Source organism: Musa acuminata, chromosome BXJ1-7, assembly GCF_036884655.1.
Source record: "Musa acuminata AAA Group cultivar baxijiao chromosome BXJ1-7, Cavendish_Baxijiao_AAA, whole genome shotgun sequence".
In the NCBI taxonomy this organism is placed as follows: Eukaryota; Viridiplantae; Streptophyta; class Magnoliopsida; order Zingiberales; family Musaceae; genus Musa; species Musa acuminata.
The window spans coordinates 38,635,311-38,653,427 of record NC_088333.1 but is presented as its reverse complement, the minus strand read 5'-3'; the positions used below and the strand labels follow the sequence as shown (position 1 = coordinate 38,653,427).

The 18,117-nt window shown below is 36.8% G+C and overlaps 1 protein-coding gene across 1 annotated transcript; it reads left to right on the top strand.

The window, feature by feature from the left end:
* Nucleotides 1-2,344: 2,344 nt before the first annotated feature.
* Nucleotides 2,345-3,806, top strand: LOC103974465 (anthranilate O-methyltransferase 3-like). Its single transcript, XM_065194012.1, has 4 exons — nt 2,345-2,452; nt 2,521-2,928; nt 3,017-3,289; nt 3,396-3,806. The coding sequence occupies exons 1-4, from the start codon at nt 2,372-2,374 to the stop codon at nt 3,741-3,743; spliced, it is 1,110 nt and encodes a 369-aa protein (XP_065050084.1). The 5' UTR covers nt 2,345-2,371; the 3' UTR covers nt 3,744-3,806.
* Nucleotides 3,807-18,117: the final 14,311 nt, after the last annotated feature.

Sequence of the window (18,117 nt, the reverse complement as noted above, 5' to 3'; positions counted from 1 at the left end):
TGGAAGACTTTGATCAAGATTCAAGCACTAACATGACCTTTTCTCGAAATCATGTCAACTGGAAACAAAATGGTAGCCTCTGGATTTCCACCTTTTCTTGAAAGAAGAGAAAACAAAAGCCATGTCAGTGCCATTTTGGCAAACTTCATTGATGCTCATGTCTACTATATGGGCACATCAGACCCATATAGGGGTGGTAGATCACCATAGGAGGATGAACTGACAATAGATGCACAGAGTGCCATAGCAAGGATTCAAAAAGAGTCTGAATACACACCACCAAGCTTACCGGTGGGTGTTTAACTGTATTTAGATGACCAATATATTGGATAAGTAGTAGAAATATTGAATTGTATGAAGTTTTATATCAGGACATGTTGGATCACTGCCGCGACAGACCGAATTGTTCTTCAAAGAATTTGTTGAAGTTTCAGAGAAAGGTGGTGACTCTTTGTTAAGCTGTTCAATTACTACACTCTATTTTTTGTCTCTTTTAAGTAGAAACAATCAATTGCGTTGTAATCATTAACAATTTGATCGAGTTGCTTAAGCTGAACACTGAGACTGCAGTTTGCTTACTAAGAACTGAACCTTCCTGTATCAGTTTGTCGATGATGATGGCAAGTGCTACTTGGAGATCAATTACAGCTTTGACATACGTAGGGAATGGCCATCAACTGGATGAGAATGCTACTTCAGCAGCTTTGAACAAAAATCTGAGAAAATTACAGAAAGAAAAGGCTAAATAACTCATGAGGGAGAATTATCCATCAGTGTGCTTAGTGTACTCTTCTTTATCCTTGTCTTCTGTGATCTCTTGTTTCATTTCCAATGCCAATGTGCAATTCCATTGCATCTGAAGGAACCCATTCCATTGTTTCAACATCATTTCCTTTTTGTGAGATTCAATCATCTGTATATTATTATCAGTTAATTGGTTTCTTCAGTGTGTTGATACATGCATGCTGCCAGTTTTCTGTAGTGTTAGCCATCTTGGTTGGTTCTCATTAATTATGTGCCTCTCTTTCATTTATTTTATGATGATGATGACATTGTGGTTATATATCATCAGGAGGGATCACTTATTTCATAATGAAGATTTTGATATCTAAAGACTCAGAATTCTTTCACCTCTCTTTTTCCTAATTAAGCTGTAATTTATTGCACCTCTTGTTGGAGGTTGTCATCTTATATCTACTGTTGAAGGATTTCTCAAAGCACTCAAATTTGGCCTATTTGCCAAAATATATCAATATTAAGTGTTAGAATTTAATATCAATTGATTTCTATTTTAACTTTTTTGGGATTAAGGATTACTTGGTCACAATTATTATTATGATTTCGAAATAAATTTAAGCTTGAATCTTGTATTAGTCTCTCCCCTTTAGTTAATATACATCATATATTTATAATTCTCTCTTCCTCTCTCAATTTACCCATCATCACTTTTTGAACATAATATTTTAACATTCGGATTAATTAGTACATTATTACACAAATGATAGATTTGAATTTCAACTCCACATATAAACGTATGTTATTTAATGTAATAAAAATATTTTTATATTTAAAAAAAAAATAGTTTGCATGTATTCCCTCAACTCAATTAAGCGAAATAAGAGGTATAAATGTACAATATTAATTTAAGAAAAACTAATTATATATTATCTCTTATAATTAGTTATCTTTATTATTTCGGTTATTACATTTTCAAAAATTATATTCGGATCTTTATATTTATGAAAGTAAAATATTTAATTTCATTTCTCCTTATATTGTCGACTCTACTGTCGGAAATATCATGTGTGCGTAGTCGTAGTCGTAAATTAAAATGAGGTAAGGTTAACATATTATTTTCGTAAGTATAAGAATTTCGATGTAATTTTTGAAAGCATAAAATATTAAATATAACTAATTATAGGAGATAACTTTTAATTAGTCGACTTAAAAATCCTTTATGAATTCAACAAGTCTATGTGGCATCTAAAAAAATTGAAGGATACTCAGCAATCGTGGGCCATCGGAAGAACTACACGTTGACGTGGCAACCTTTTACTTTGCAGTCACAGTAAAATGATATATTTGCACTCATCGTCCAATAATTGCATTAAACTAACCCATATCCAATTAAAGCTTCTCTGACATCAGGCGGCCTTCAGCTGTTATGTCTGACACCATCTGCCCAATCAGGTCTGAATTCAGACGCCCTAAGAATTATTCATGGCGTGAGAGGTGAGTCATATAGTAATTTAGGATATCTCCGTTAGAACAGTGGAATTCTTTCTAAAGGAGAGTCGCCTATATATATATGGTTCCGCAGCCTAAAGCTCAGCGCTTACAACAAGTTATTAGAAAGATAAGGGGTGTAGATATGGTCATTAAGGAAGAGCGAGTCCTTCACATGGTTGGAGGAGATGGGGAAACCAGCTACGCCGCTAATTCCAGACTTCAAGTTAGTTGTCTCCCTCGAAGTAGTAGTATTAGTTGAATCTTCGGTTTACTACGTTGCTTTGTGTGCAGGAGAAAGCGATTTATCGAACAAAGCCCATATTGGAGACCGCCATAGCAGAGATGTACAGGAGCACGCCGCTCCCCGAGAGGATGGTCGTCGTCGACCTCGGTTGTTCGTCGGGTCCGAACACCTTTCTTGTGGTCTCTGAGGTGCTTGGCATCGTTGGTGACCTATGTCGAAGGCTGGAACAGAAGCCACCGGAGATCCAGTTCTTCTTGAACGACCTCCCGGGAAATGACTTCAATAATGTCTTCCGGTCTTTGGAAAGATATGAGAAGAAGATGGAGGAGGAGAAGGGGGACCTGCTCGTGCCTCATTACGTTGTGGGCGTGCCCGGTTCCTTCTACGGGAGGCTTTTCCCGTGTAACACTGTGCACTTATTCCACTCTTCCTACTGTCTCATGTGGCTCTCTCAGGTCGATCACTACTGCGCTTTCTCGTGTCATGCATGCGGTGTTGCACTGAGTTGATGTTCTACTAATGATCATGAAATATGCGTCTTAGGTTCCACAAGGTCTCGAGAGTGAGAAGGGTGTTCCGCTGAACAAGGGCAACATCTATATTGCGGAGAACAGTCCACCCCAAGTCGTGAAAGCATACCAAGAACAACACCGGAAGGACTTCTCCACGTTTCTCAAATCCCGTTACGTAGAACTAAGCATCGGAGGAGGAATGGTATTAACATTCCTAGGAAGAAAAAGCAAACACCCAGCCACTGACGAGCTAAGCTATCTTTGTGGATTTATAGCAGAGGCCCTTAACGCAATGGTCTCACAGGTACCTCAAATCTTCACCTTACGGAGTAGTGAGAACATTGTATTACTTGCGTCGTAAGGAAGGTTAAAGAAGAGAAGTGACCCGAGTTATTGTTTATTGAGTTCAGGGAATCATATCAGAAGACAAAGTGGACACCTTCAATTTGCCAATTTATGGAGCTTCGATGCAGGAAGTGAAGTCAGTGATAGAGGAGGAAGGTTCATTTGATGTAGAGAAAGCGGAGAGCTTCGAGTCCAGTTGGGATCCGTTTGACGACTCCGACAATGTACTCGATGGGAAGAATGTGGCAAGCACTTTACAGGCAGTGATGGAGCCCTTGATTTCACATCATTTTGGGGATGCCACACCCCATGCATTATTCTCACTAGTCGCCGATAATATTACTGCAAGGCACCTCCTAAAAGACAAATGCAACTACACCGAGTTAGTCTTTGCCTTGAGGAGGAAAGCTTGAAGGCCTGCATGCATTACAATGATAATTCGCTGTCTAGATATAGGAACACGATATGTTGATACTTATTTGCATGTCTCCTGCTCAATCAAAAGATATCTGACTGGATTTAGATCGGTCGAATAGAAGTGAGCCTTCGAATCAGTTTTACTTACTACGATTGGAGAATGAAAACAAATTGGCTTAAAGAACAGTAATAGCTTGTCGTCATGTCACCGCGGACACGGACATCGAGATTGGGCGCTCGCAGTTGGCATGATGGCATGAAGGTGAGAGTATCATTCTCAAACATTTATTTAGAAAGTAGTCGAAAAAACCCTGAAGGCATCAAACCAAGTGGGAGAATTCTTTTTAATTTGAAAAATATATACATTCTGCATACTTTCTCTCAGTTTTGGTTCGAAGATATTGATACGGTAAATTCTAGGGCTACCCCCTACGGTAACAATTAGCCGTCATGTTAGGACCGATGTGGAGCCTGATATGGTACATCACATCAATATAGCGCCTCAGACTCGAGTGGGACGATTGCCTGTCTCGCGCTATCCGAGGTCGTACAAGGTAGTGCCGCATAGCACAAAGCCACTCCGAAAAGTTCGGAACGATGCCGCGCAGTGCAGATTCATGCAGGTCGGTCAATGCTCGCACAGTAGGTACAAGCCGCCGCTTGAGGAGTCGACCGCTATTTACCGATCACATACAATTAACTCTCGTTCGCAGGTATAAAAGCCGACCCCTTGATCGGCATCAAGGGAGGCACTTCGGACATTCGATCCCTTTATCCACACAATACTAACTTAAGCTTCGGAGGAGTCGAGTCGAAAAATCTCCTTTTCAACCTCGGCCTGTGTACAAGAGCCCAATGATAAAGAAGTAGGCCACTCACCACAAATGAAGATCGCTTTCGGGAGACGGTGTCAAACTGACCCGATGCTCGCTTCCACCACCCGAGCATTTGCATTGGCAACCTTACGTATTTGGGACTGTATCAAACTATGTTGACCCCTCGACCACGGTGTAAGGGTTCACCAACAGATAGAATATGCTTGTATCTTATATCTTACTTTTAGTAAATAACCTCACTAAGGGTTTAATCGATAAAACACTTTCGATGGCTAAGTTAATATACTATCAAAAGTTTGTAAATCAGAGAGTATTACCCATTAGATGGATATGTCTAATAAGTGTTTCGATTTAATATGTTAAATTTTTTACTAATAAAATATTAATGACCTTATCAATACCCATACATATGTCTAATAAGTGAATATTTTTCTAAAAAACTTAGGAGCGAACTACACGGAAGAGATTTGGCCGATGAGAGTCATGATCACCTTTCTCGATGTGATGTGCATGTTGAAGACAATGAACTCTGCGACTGAGTTGGATTTGCCCAGTCAGACTGCTATGGATCAGAATGGTCGGGGATTGATTGGGATGAATCATCATGATTATTTTTTGGTTTGGTTTGGTTGAGATCAATTCGTGTATTCTAAATCGGTCGGAAATATTGGCAATCCGTAGGAATTAGATGAAGGGGTTGTCCGAGCTTCATCCTGCAACAAGCTTCCCTTACAAGCAACGAATTCAAGAACCGGCATGCATGCTTATATAAGTTGATGAGAAAAGAATGAGAAAAACCACTTGTTGCTGACAGAAGAATGAGCCAAACCACTTATTGAGATCGGGCCTCTCTCTATATTCTAAGGTCGGAATTCTCGACTTGAGCGGATGAGGGTTGTTGACATCTCTACCTTAAAGTTGTGCCCCCCCTTCCCTTCCCGGTTGAAGCGAGATCAGTTTTGAGAAGCTTGACGCCGTATGAACTTTACTTGATTTCATGCTCTTTTAGTTTGCTTATATTCTATGAGCTCATCGTAGTAAATCGACTAATAATCCACCCTGTCAAATCCGACTTAAATTGAATTAATTTATTGAACTGAATCGATTCATTTAAAATTTATATATTTTTAAAATTATTTAAAATTAGACACTGATTAATAAGTTTTGAACCGATTCGATTAAATAGATCCCAAATGATTTTCGATTCGGAGAGCATTATCTTAATCGAGCCAAACTATTTTTTCGATTTGATTCATTTTGACTCGAACCAATTTGAATAGGCATCTCTAAGATATAAAAAGGTCATTGAATATTAAAAATTTAAAGGAGAGAGGATATTTAATGAAGGTGGAGAATGCCTTTATATTGCATCATTTGTGATGTAGTCATGTTGGATATGATAGGCAATAATTGAGCAGTAATTAACTGTTGCACAACAGCTTAAAGATTAGTGTTATGATGTGGAGTTCTAAGAGATAGAGGGCAAAATTATTTAGCTGTTTCTCGAAACCTCAAGTTATTCCATGTGTTAGACATAAATCTTATTAGGATAAGATAAGATGTTAAATCATTGTTGGTGTTGACATTGACGGATTACTCTATGTAAATTTGTCTATACATGATCAAAGAATATGAGGAACTCATCCAACTCAGCTTGGGACCTGCATCCTGTATCATCACTTCAAGATGGACAACCATAGTTATCTATAATGGAGCTCTAGATAGGAGACTTTTACAAGTCATTCGAAATATCAAGGAGGAGTCTTACATAAATTTAAATATTTTGATGGACTAAGACTAAATTTTAGATTAGTGATTCAGGTAAAAGTATAGTCCTTAGGATTTATTCCTATTAATACATATTGAGTCTTTAAGGTTCTTGTAAGAGGTAGAGGTAGAGGTAGAGGTAAGATACTTTTGAGTGTTCTTGAGAGTTTTACTCTAGTGAATTTATTAGGATTGAGAAAAAAGTTCTTTTTATTTATGTGAGAGAGTATACGAAGGGTTTTTGGCTTGAATTTAGATTAACTCAAGGGAGAGTGATCCTTGTACTAATTTTTCGTATATATTGAAAAAAATAATTTTTTTCACAAATATAGGTAAGGAGTTATCTATCAATACGAAATCTTTTATCGACTTTCTAGTATATTGTTTTGATTGTTAATTTTAGAGATTTTTTTTATTTTAATTTTTCTCTCTCATCTCAACAAATGGTATTAGAGCTCGAAAGATTTAATAATCATATATGCAATAATGATTTAGTTGATTTTAAGCTTCTAAAATCAATCGATTTTTTTCTCCCATCTAAGCTTCGAATTGTTTAAGCCGTTTGACAAACTTAATCTCATTAAATTTCTTAAGTTTAAGGAACATGGTCATTCTACTAAGATTTAGAATTAAACCTAAGGGAATAAAGCAAATGCATAATATTCATAAAATAAAATTTAAAAATCTTTATGGTTACAAATATTGATTTAATGAAATAGAAAAGTAAGTTGATTATATTTAAAATATTGGTTATGAGTTCGGTTAAGAGAAATAGATGTCACAAATAATTATGATAATAATATAACACAATATAAATATAATTGCAATTGTATCACAATTATCAAATATTATTTATTGAATTATAAGAGATAAAATGTATTAATAATTTATTGAATTACTATTCCTCAAATCTTCACACTGAGGAATAGTAAGACATAAATATGCTCATGTTGGGCTGACAGCCCATATTCAGCCCATAGCTCATCTCCTCTTAATCTAACCCTAATTTATATTAGGAGAGGTGTGGTAGCTGCGAAAATAGGCATAAATAGGGCAGCAATGAGGGCAGTAAGAGAGATCTTACAACAGCAAAAAGGAAGAGAAAAAGACAGAAATCAAAGGAGAAAGAAAGGGAAGAAAACAAGGACAACACAGAGAGACTGTTCTCAATCATCTAGCAGTGCTTTCATCTTAGGTTAGATCAGATCAACAGTAGATTCTTACTATGATTACTTAGAGAGAATTAGGGAGGATTTAGATATTGTGCACAGTGACGTAATCCTTGTATCCCAGTTATTCTCTTGTGATTGTTGCTAGAGTTTTGGGTAAGAGATTAAGATTTTTATATTCATTATTATTATAGTGGATTATCTCTAGTTTGCCCCATGGTTTTTAGCCTTCACATTGGAGGGGTTTTCCACGTATATCTTGGTGTTTTATTTGATTATGATTCTATTTAATTTCGTTGTGTGTTATGGCCTGCTAGTATTTGTTCATATATAAAAGTTATTTCTCTTTATAACCCATCAACTGGTATTAAAGCAGGGTTGTAGTGATTTAATTTTGTATTAGAACATGGAGGCCAGTAATTTTTTTCGCATGATTAGTTTGATGGAAACAATTGGATGATATGAAAACCAAGAATGGAAGATCTCTTATATTGCAAAGATTTATATGAACCTTTGCAGGAGGATAGTGCAAAACCCACAACTATGATAGATGATGAGTGGAAGAGGTTAGATCGAAAAACAATTGGGTTTATTCGACAGTGGCTTGATGATAGTGTCTTTCACCATGTTTTTACTGAAATTTCTACATATTCTCTTTGGAAAAAGTTAGAAAGTCTCTATGAAAAAAAACAGCTGGTAACAAAGCTTTTTTGATCAGAAAACTTATGAACCTAAAATATAAAGAGGGTGATTCTATTGCTGAGAATTTGAATAAAATACAGAGTATTACTAACCAGTTCTCTTCTATGAAAATATCTCTTGATGATGAGTTGCAGGCATTGTTACTTCTCAGTTCATTGTTAGAAAGCTGGGAGACACTGGTGGTTTCCCTTAGTAATTCTGCACCAGATTGTGTTGTCACCATGAGTTAAGTAACAAGCAGTTTGTTGAATGAGGAGTTGAGAAGAAAAAAATCAACGACATCTCAAAATGATTTATAGGCACTTATCTCATAGAACAGAGGAAGGTCAAAGTCTAGAAGCTGTTCACGCATAGGTAGAAGCAAGTCAAGATCAAGAAAAGATATTGTTTGCTATAACTGTGGTGAGAAAGGATATTACAAGAATCAATGTAATCAACCTAAAAAGAACAAGAAAAAGAGAAAAGAAGTAGAGTCTACAGAGTCAAAAGATAATATCATAGCTACAGAGTGGTGATTATTTGATTTTGTCTCCTTCTAATGATAGTTTTTCTTGTATGTGTCAGGATCTTGAGTGGGTGATTGACACATATGCTTCTTATCTTGCTACACTACGGAGAGAGTTTTTTACTACTTACAGGTTTGAAAATTTTGGTGTTGTTAAGATGGGCAATTATGGCACGGCAGACATCATTGGCATGGGTGATATTAATTTAAAGACCAACCTTGGTTGCAAGTTGGTACTTAAGGATGTGTGGCATGTGGTTGACTTGAGGCTGAATTTAATTTCAGTTGGAAGGCTAGATGATGAAGACTATGATAACATATTTCATAGAGGGCAATGGAAACTCAGTAAGGGTTCTCTTATTGTGGCTAGTGGAAAGAAATGTCATACTTTGTACATGTTGTAGGCTAATGCTTGTGGTGAGTAGTTAAATGCTATAGAGAAAGACTTTAGCATGGAGTTGTGGCATAGGCGACTGGGACACATGAGCGAGAAGGGGCTGCATGCTCTTTCCAAGAGAGAGATATTACCAGACCTCAAAGGTACACATTTGAACTCTTGTATTGATTGTTTGGCTGGTAAACAACATAGAGTTTCATTTGCTAGTCCTGCTTTGTCTAGAAAATGCATACCTTAGACTATGTTTATACAAATATATGTGGTCTTTTGAGGACAAAAACACCTAGTGAATATGTTGATGTTCCTAGTATAAGTGGTGCACTTTATTTTGTCACTTTTATAGATGAATTTTTTAGGAAGGTTTGGGCCTATACTTTGAAGACCAAAGATCAGTTGATTAATGTCTTTAAAGAGTTTCATGCTAGGGTTGAAAGGGAGACAAAAAGACAATTGAAATGCATAAGATCAGATAATGGTGGTGAGTACACAGGATTGTTTAATGATTATTGCAGGTCACATGAGATCCAACATGAGATGACAGTTCCTAGTACACCTCAGTATAATGCAATTGCAGAGAGGATGAACTGTACCATCATGGAAAATATCAGATATATGTTTTCACAGGCCAAGCTACCCAAAAAGGTTTTGAGATGAGGCTTTGACAACTGCAGTTGATGTGATCAACTTTTCACCATTTACAATCCTAGATGGTGATGTTGCAGAGTATGTATGGTCAGGGAAAGATGTTTCCTACAAGCATTTGAGAGTGTTTGGTTGTCATGCATTTATATATGTTCTAGACAATGAGAGGTTAAAGCTGGATGGTAAGACTAAAGAATGTATTTTTCTTGGTTACTCACATGATCAGTTTGGTTACAGGCTTTGGGATCCAAAAAAGTAGAAGGTGTTTAGAAGCAGAGATGTAGTCTTCTTTAAGGATCAAACCTTGGAGGATTTGAAGAAGAATGTACTAGCCAAGACTTCTGCAGAAGGGTTAGCAGATTGTGATGGGGGATGTTGAATCTCATATTTTGATGATGAAACCACTTGATATATGTTTATGATTTAATCTGCGTTTTAAGTGACACAGGATACTTCGATCAGGATGAGACAATTAAAGCAGGAAAATCATGTTGGGCCGGAGGAACATGTCAGAAGATTGGACGTCGGGCCGGTGGATCGATCGACGTATCGACATAAGGCTTCGGGCCGTGGATTCGAGCATCGGGCCAAGAAGAGCGGATATTGCGCCAAGGACATCGGAGTTGCGGAAACAATTGGCCGATTGGGCAATAGGCCGCAAGAGAGGACGTTGCGCCGAAGAATCGGACGAAACGTCGAGAGACCAATGACATGCCGGACAACATGATTAATGCTTAGTATTAATTGTCTCGATCGAAGTTTTGTTTTACGTGTGCAGGATTAACTACGATGAAAGTAAGACATGTAGTAGGAGTTGCACCAGAGTCAAGATTATGATCACATTGGGAGTTCGAGAGTTCGACGAAATTCCGTATGGTCGTTGGAGGTTCTGCGCTAACAAATCCGAGAAGTCTAGGAGCTTGCCAAAGAAGCTTGTTGGAACTCGCCAAGTGGATCGTCGCAAGTCTAGGAATTTGTTGGAAGTCTGCAGGAGCATCATCGAAGATTCGTCGGATGTTCGCTAGAAGATCGTTGGAAGCTTACCGGAAGAAGCGATTGATGCACCAGAGCAAGTTACAGTAAATGTCTTAAGAAATATCGTAGTTAGCATGATGATTAAGTTAGAAATGGGAGGTGATCCCATTAACTTAATCTTGGGGCAATTAGGCCCTTGACAGACCCAAATTGGACCGAATGGATCAGCCCATTCGGACCCAGATTTCTTGGCCGACGGTGGCACCGCTTGGGTCGGCGGTGGCACCGCCCAGGGTTCGGTCTCCGAGCTCTGCCAGGAGGTGCAACCGCCCCTGACAAGAGGTGGCACCGCCTGAGCTCAATCTTCGAGCTCTGCCAGGCGGTTGAACCACCCCAATCAGGCGGTGGCACCGCCTGAGCTCGGTCTCCAAGCTCTGCCAAGAGGTGCAACCGACCCTGACAAGAGGTGGCATCGCCCAGAGGCTCAATCTTCGAGCTTTGCCAGACGGTGCAACCGCCAAACCCCGAAATTCTGAGAAATGACAATTTTGAGCTCGGAATTCAAACTAGATTGGGGCCTATAAATACCCCACCATTTCAGCAATGAAATGGCACCCAAAAAGGCACCGAAATCCTGATCTTACTTTGTGATTTTTAGAGATTAAAAGTGTTGTATAAGTTAAAAGTTCTCCTTTCTCTTTTCTTCCAAGTTTTGAACTGTTAAGAGAGGAAAGAAAATTCTGTAAGGGTTGTCTCTTAAGCCCATCAAAAGGAGTGAAACTGTAAAAGGGTGGTTGGCCTTCGCCTATTGAAGGAAGGCCTCTAGTGGACGTCGATGACCTCGTCGGTGAATGAAGCCAAAAGTGGATGTAGGTTAAGATTGACCGAACCACTCTAAATCTCGGTTTGCATTTACTTTGAGCATCTTCTCTTTACTGCAAACCTCCTCAGTAGCTTACTGTCTTCTGCTCATTTACGAACGTGTTCATAGTTAAGTATTTTCCGAATCGACGTTAAGACGGAAATCAGTTTTATCATACGAACATCATTTTTCGGTTTGCACTTAAATTCTGATTTCCATCATAATTGTAAATTGCCTTCATATCTTTGCTTTAACTGCATCTCGCTTGATCACAAGTTAAAGTGATTTACGAATCGGCTTTCTTATCGAAATCGCTTTTATCGTACGAACGCAGTTTTAATCGTCGAAAGTTTTCCGCTGCACTAATTCACCCCCCCTCTTAGTGCTCTTGATCCTAACAATTGGTATCAGAGCTCGGTTTTTCTCATATCGGATTTATACCCGAGAGAAATGGCTCTTCATGGCTTTCAAGAGGGCTTTTCGGTTGTTCGTCCACCGTTGTTTAACGGATTGGACTACACTTATTGGAAAACTCGAATGAGAGTTTTCTTGATTTCTATGAATTTGGATTTATAGAATATTGTTGAAAACAGTTTTCAACTTCCCTCTAAACCGATGAACGAATGGTTGGATTTGGAGAAGAAGTATTTTTCTTTAAATGCAAAGGCTATGAATGCCTTATTTTGTGCTTTGGACAAAAATGAGTTCAATCAGATTTCTACGTTCGAAGCGGCTTTTGATATTTGGCGAACACTTGAAATCACGCACGAGGGAACTAGTAGAGTTAAAGACTCGAAAGTTAACATTTTATTGCATAATTTTGAGCTTTTTCGAATACAACCAAGCGAGACTATAGGCGACATGTATACCCGTTTTACGGATGTCGTCAATAGTCTAAAAGCACTTGGTAAAAGTTTTTCGGATTTTGAACTTGTGAACAAGATTTTGTGTTCTCTTTCTAAGAAGTGGGATTCAAAAGTAACGGTTTTACAAGAAACAAAAGATTTAAATATTTTTTCACTTGAAGAATTAATTGGTTCATTGATCACATATGAAATGACGTGCAATGCACGTGAAGAACTTGAGAACGACCTTCCAAAGAACAGGAGGGATTTGAGACATAGAACATTTGAAGACCACTCGAGCATAAGCTTAAGTGATGGTGAACTTAAACTACAAATGAAACAAAAATTAAAAAGTAAAAAGAACGGAACTACTTGCTTTGAACGTAAGAAGAAGAATAAAAATTGGGATGAATCGAACTCCTCTGAAGACGAGAAGAAAATCAAGAAAAGTGAGGTGACACACTACGCCTTAACTGCTTACAATGATGAGGTAATCGAAATCCCCTTAATCTATTTTGAAATAACATGATGCTTTTCATTATGCATTTTTGAATTAATTTTCTTGAAAATTAAATGTTAAAAAATAAAAATGCTCTATGTTTAATGCAATAATGCTTGATGTTTTAAAGACATAATAATATAAGATAGAATGAAGATATCAAACGACTTTGTGTCTTGCTTATGATTTTATGCGTGAGGATTTGAAGTGATGATTTGAAGGTTAACATTTTAAAATTATGCTTGATGATTTATAATTGAAAGTTTCAGTTTTAAATGATAATGCTTGTTTTCATTTGGAATAAATGAAAAAGGTATGCTACTATGAATTGAATCAAATAAATTGAAACAACTAAAAAGTAGAAAGGTTTCTCCTTGAAGAATTTATTTTTTTTACTTTATCGAGTTTTCAAAAAGGGAGACTAATGAATCTATTTATGTCTTTTTTATGAATCTCTTGAAAACGATTTTGATTTATTGTTTGGTATCATGAATCCTTTATTATCACACATGAAAATAATGATGAATATTTTGAAAATTATTTGTATCATGATAGATGATTTTACATTTTGTGCATGACGAGTCATAATGATAATTGATATAATGATAATGATTTGGAATCATGCAAATAATGATGAGTTTATATATATATATATATATATATATATATATATATATATATATATATATATATATATGATGATTTGGTATGATGCATGCAATACTTGTGCTTTTTAATTATGATGTGATGTATTGCATATGATGTGAATCATGATTTAAAATGCTATGAGTTGTTGCTAAAATGATGTATTATAAATGTTGATTTAATGTAATGAATGCTCTAAATGATGAATGTTTGATATCATGATCAGAATGTTGATAAATAGTTAAAAATTGAAGTATCGTGTATGATATATTCATAATGTTGATTGATTTATTCGGTATCATGCATTATTGAAATATAAGGTTTTTGAAATTGTGCATGTTCGAATTTGAAAATATAATGATGCACAAATAAGATTGAAACTTACTTTTGTCATGATTTAGAAATTGATGTAAAGGGTCTTCCCTTCTTTTTGCCAATGACAAAAGGGGAGAAAGAGTTGCTAATATGCATATCTCAAAGGGAAAGATGCTAGCTTGCACAATTCAAGAAGAAAGCAAAAATTGCACTTCTCAAAAGAGAAGAAATTGCTCTCTTGAATATCACCAAGAATTACTAGCTTGAAATCTCAAGAAAATGCAAAATGTGCTATCTTGCCTATCTCAACATGCTAAACTTGCACTTTGCAACGAAAGCAAAATTGCGAGCTCAAACATTGCAAAGAAAGCAAAATTTGCTAGCTTGCAACTTGCATAATCCAGGAAGCAAGAGTTGCTTTCTTGAACATCTCAAAATTGCTAGCTTGCGTGTCTTAAAATGTTAAAAAATTTTGCTAGCTTGTATATTATAAACTTGCTATCGTACTACCATGATGATGAGCATGTCTTATTTTCATGATTGTATTTGAAAAACTATGGCAAAAATATGTCCGAATGATTGAACTTGTTAAAATTATTTTTCGGACTTTCCTGATTGAATGATCAAATCACTTGATTGCCATGATGATTTTACACAATTACTTGCCATGATTACATGTTGGAAATTATGTGCTTGAATACAAAAATTTCCATGATAATAAGCATGTTTTATCTTCATGATTGTGTTTGAAAATATATAACAAAACCTTGTCCGAATGCAAGAAAGTGTCAAATTTCATTTTTGGATTTTCTTGATCCTAACAATTGGATTTTCTCGATACATTATTCTCTTCCGAACTTAACAAGCATATGTCATATCAAGTTTAATTCACATCATTGATTTTTGACATATGAAATACATCTCTCATACACTTATCATGTGAAAAATATTTTTTGAAGAAATGGATTTGATGAAATGATTACTGCTTGTAAATTCCTTTTTGAAATATGAATGATAGTGTTTTTACTTGCAAGGATTTGTTTCACATACATATCTTGATCATTGTAAAAATGAAGCATGATTTATTCTCTCATCGATTTTAACTTCATTCGAAGTAAACTCACAAATAGCTAGTATCACAAATAGCCTTCCTCCTTCATGCAAAAAGATAATAACAAATAAAAAGGAAGAAGTATTCAAAGCTATCTTCATGTCATGTTTTCCTTGAGATGTTTGCATAATTGGTATCCTATCACTCACTATTGGAAAATGACATGAACCTAGTTATGGCATGAATAATTACCACACTTATACTCAAAATTTGCTTATATCGTTCTCCTTTTTGTTGATAACAAAGGGGGAGAAATATATGAATTGATGTTATAAGTGTCATATCATGTTAAGATATCAAAAGCTTACATCGCAATTTTACATGTTGATATCTTACCATTTGATGATAGCAAACTTGCATGATGATAAAAATAGATATTATGTTTTTCATGCAATGAGTTAAACTTATATCACAAACACTTGATTGTGGTACATCTCCTTTTTGTTGATGACAAAGGGGGAGAAGTATGTTGATGACATGACATGTTATGCATAAGTTTATGATGACATGTTGCTTGGATTTTTGAATCCAAGAGTTTCTATCAATATGGCATATTAATAGGGGGAGTTTGTTTAAACTCCGGGAGTTAAGGTTAACTCCGTCATCAAGTGGTTGTCATCATCAAAAAGGGGGAGATTGTTGAATCCCGTATTTTGATGATGAAACCACTTGATATATGTTTATGATTTAATCTATGTTTTAAGTGACACAGGATACTTCGATCAGGATGAGACAATTAAAGCAGAAAAATCATGTTGGGCCGGAGGAACATGTCAGAAGATTGGACGTCGGGCCGGTGGATCGATCGACATATCGACAGAAGACTTCGGCACGTGGATTCGGGCATCGGGCCAAGAAGAGCGGATATTGCACCAAGGACATCGGAGTTGCGGAGACAACTGGCCGATTAGGCAATAGGCTGCAAGAGAGGACGATGCACCGAAGAATCAAACGAAGCGTCGAGAGACCAATGACATGCCGGACAACGTGATTAATGCTTAGTATTAATTATCTCGATCGAAGTTTTGTTTTATGTGTGCAGGATTAACTACGATAAAAGTAAGACATGCAGCAGGAGTTGCATCGGAGTCAAGACTATGATCACATTGGGAGTTCGAGAGTTCGACGGAAGTCCGGACGGTCATCGGAGGTTCTGCGGGAACAAATCCGAGAAGTCCAGGAGCTTGCCAAAGAAGCTCGTCGGAACTCGCCAAGTGGATCGTCGCAAGTCCAGGAGTTTGTCAGAAGTCCACAGGAGCATCGCCGAAGATTCGTCGGATGTTCGCCGGAAGATCGCTGGAAGCTCGCCGGAAGAAGTGATTGACGCACCGGAGCAAGTTGCAGTAAATGTCTTAAGAAATATCGTAGTTAGCACGATGATTAAGTTAGAAATGGGAGGTGATCCCATTGACTTAATCTTGGGGCAATTAGGCCCTTGACAGACCCAAATTGGGCCGAATGGATCAGCCCATTCGGACCTAGATTTCTTGGCCGGCGATGGCACCGCCTGGGTCGGCGGTGGCACCGCCCAGGGCTCGGTCTCCGAGCTCTGCCAGGAGGTGCAACCACTCCTGACAATAGGTGGCACCTCTTGAGCTCAGTCTTCGAGCTCTGCATGTATGAGTTAAAAGTTCTCCTTCCTCTTTTCTTCCAAGTTTTGATATGTCGAGAGAAAATTCTGTAAGGGTTGTCTCCTAAGCCCGTCAAAAGGAGTGAAACTGTAAAAGGGTTATTATGACTCGAGCCTGATAGGCTAACTAGCCTATCAACTTCGTTTGGTCTAAACCACTGACCAAAATGCTTAAGCTGAAGTTGATAGTAGTACACTTATTAGACCCTTATAAGCTAATCTTAATCTTATCCACTTTCGATGTGGGACTAATCAGGGATGTTACAATCACCCCCACTCAAAGGCTTGACGTCCTCGTCAAGCCCCAATATAACCCAGATCAGACCCTAGCATAGTGCATGTGAGGCATAGCCTAGTGGTGGCTCCACGCCGTGACGAGTTCTCTGACTCCGGCTACGGGTAGCCCTTTCCTACTCGAGCCCCCTCACCATGCCCAAATGCTAGGTCGGCTCTGATACCAAATATTATGACTCGAGCCTGATGGGCTAGCTAGCCTATCAACTTCGTTTGGTCTAAACCTGTAATCACATCAAATATTTAAGTTAGGAATTGATTTTCTTTCCTTACTTGTTATTATAATTTAAGGAAATCCTAATCTACTTCCTTGGTTGTTGATATGAATTAAGGAAATAACTAATAAGTATTCCAAATATGATGATATCATATTTGGTAGTATATTAAATGAAAATAATTTATAAATACGAAAATTAAAAATTATTTCCCTTAATAGAGGCTCGCCTCCTCCTATTTAAAGGGGAGGGATCTCTCTCCTTCGTTCCTCACTTAGTCGAGCCTGGCAGCGGGAGGAACGAGGAGTTATACCCAATTGACAAGAGAACGAGGAGTTACACCCTATTGACAAGAGAACGAGGAGTTACACCTTGTTGACAAGAGGTAGGTTTCCCTACCTTTCTTAAATTTAAAAGTTTTAGCTTTTCTTTTGATTCTTTAAATGTTGAAAGTTTTATAATTTGAAAAATATGTATCAATTCTTTAAATGTCAAAATTTTTACATTAAAGTAATTAGTTAAAGTTTTCATAATATTCTTTGACCCATGATTAAGGTTTTTATTGTAGAGTTAAATATGTTAAAAATGTATTTGTTTTATATGATATTTCCTATATTACAGTTTATCTTTAATCTTATCTGGATTAAAATCTTGTTAGATTAGAATATGTTATCTAAAATCCTTTTTTGATATTCTTTGATTTGAAATTTAAAATATATTATTCTGAATGATTTAAAATATGACTAGAATATGTTAAAATTTTATATGTGTTGAAAACATGATTTTTTTTATTTGAATTTAGAAGACTATTTTCTTATATTAAAACTTATCTCCTAGTCCCTCTTTTAATGTCTTATGATTTCTAGTCAAATTTAGAATGTTATTTTCTTGTATTAAAGCTTTTCCCCTCATCTATCTTTTAATACATTATTATGTTTTTATTTATATTGTTAATGGGTAT

Excerpts from the sequence above, each read along its gene's own strand:
- LOC103974465 (XM_065194012.1), top strand. The coding sequence starts at position 2,372 with ATGGTCATTAAGGAAGAGCGAGTCCTTCACATGGTTGGAGGAGATGGG. Across the intron at positions 2,453-2,520 it reads CCGCTAATTCCAGACTTCAA|GAGAAAGCGATTTATCGAAC; the intron begins GTTAGTTGTCTC and ends CTTTGTGTGCAG. Across the intron at positions 3,290-3,395 it reads TTAACGCAATGGTCTCACAG|GGAATCATATCAGAAGACAA; the intron begins GTACCTCAAATC and ends TATTGAGTTCAG.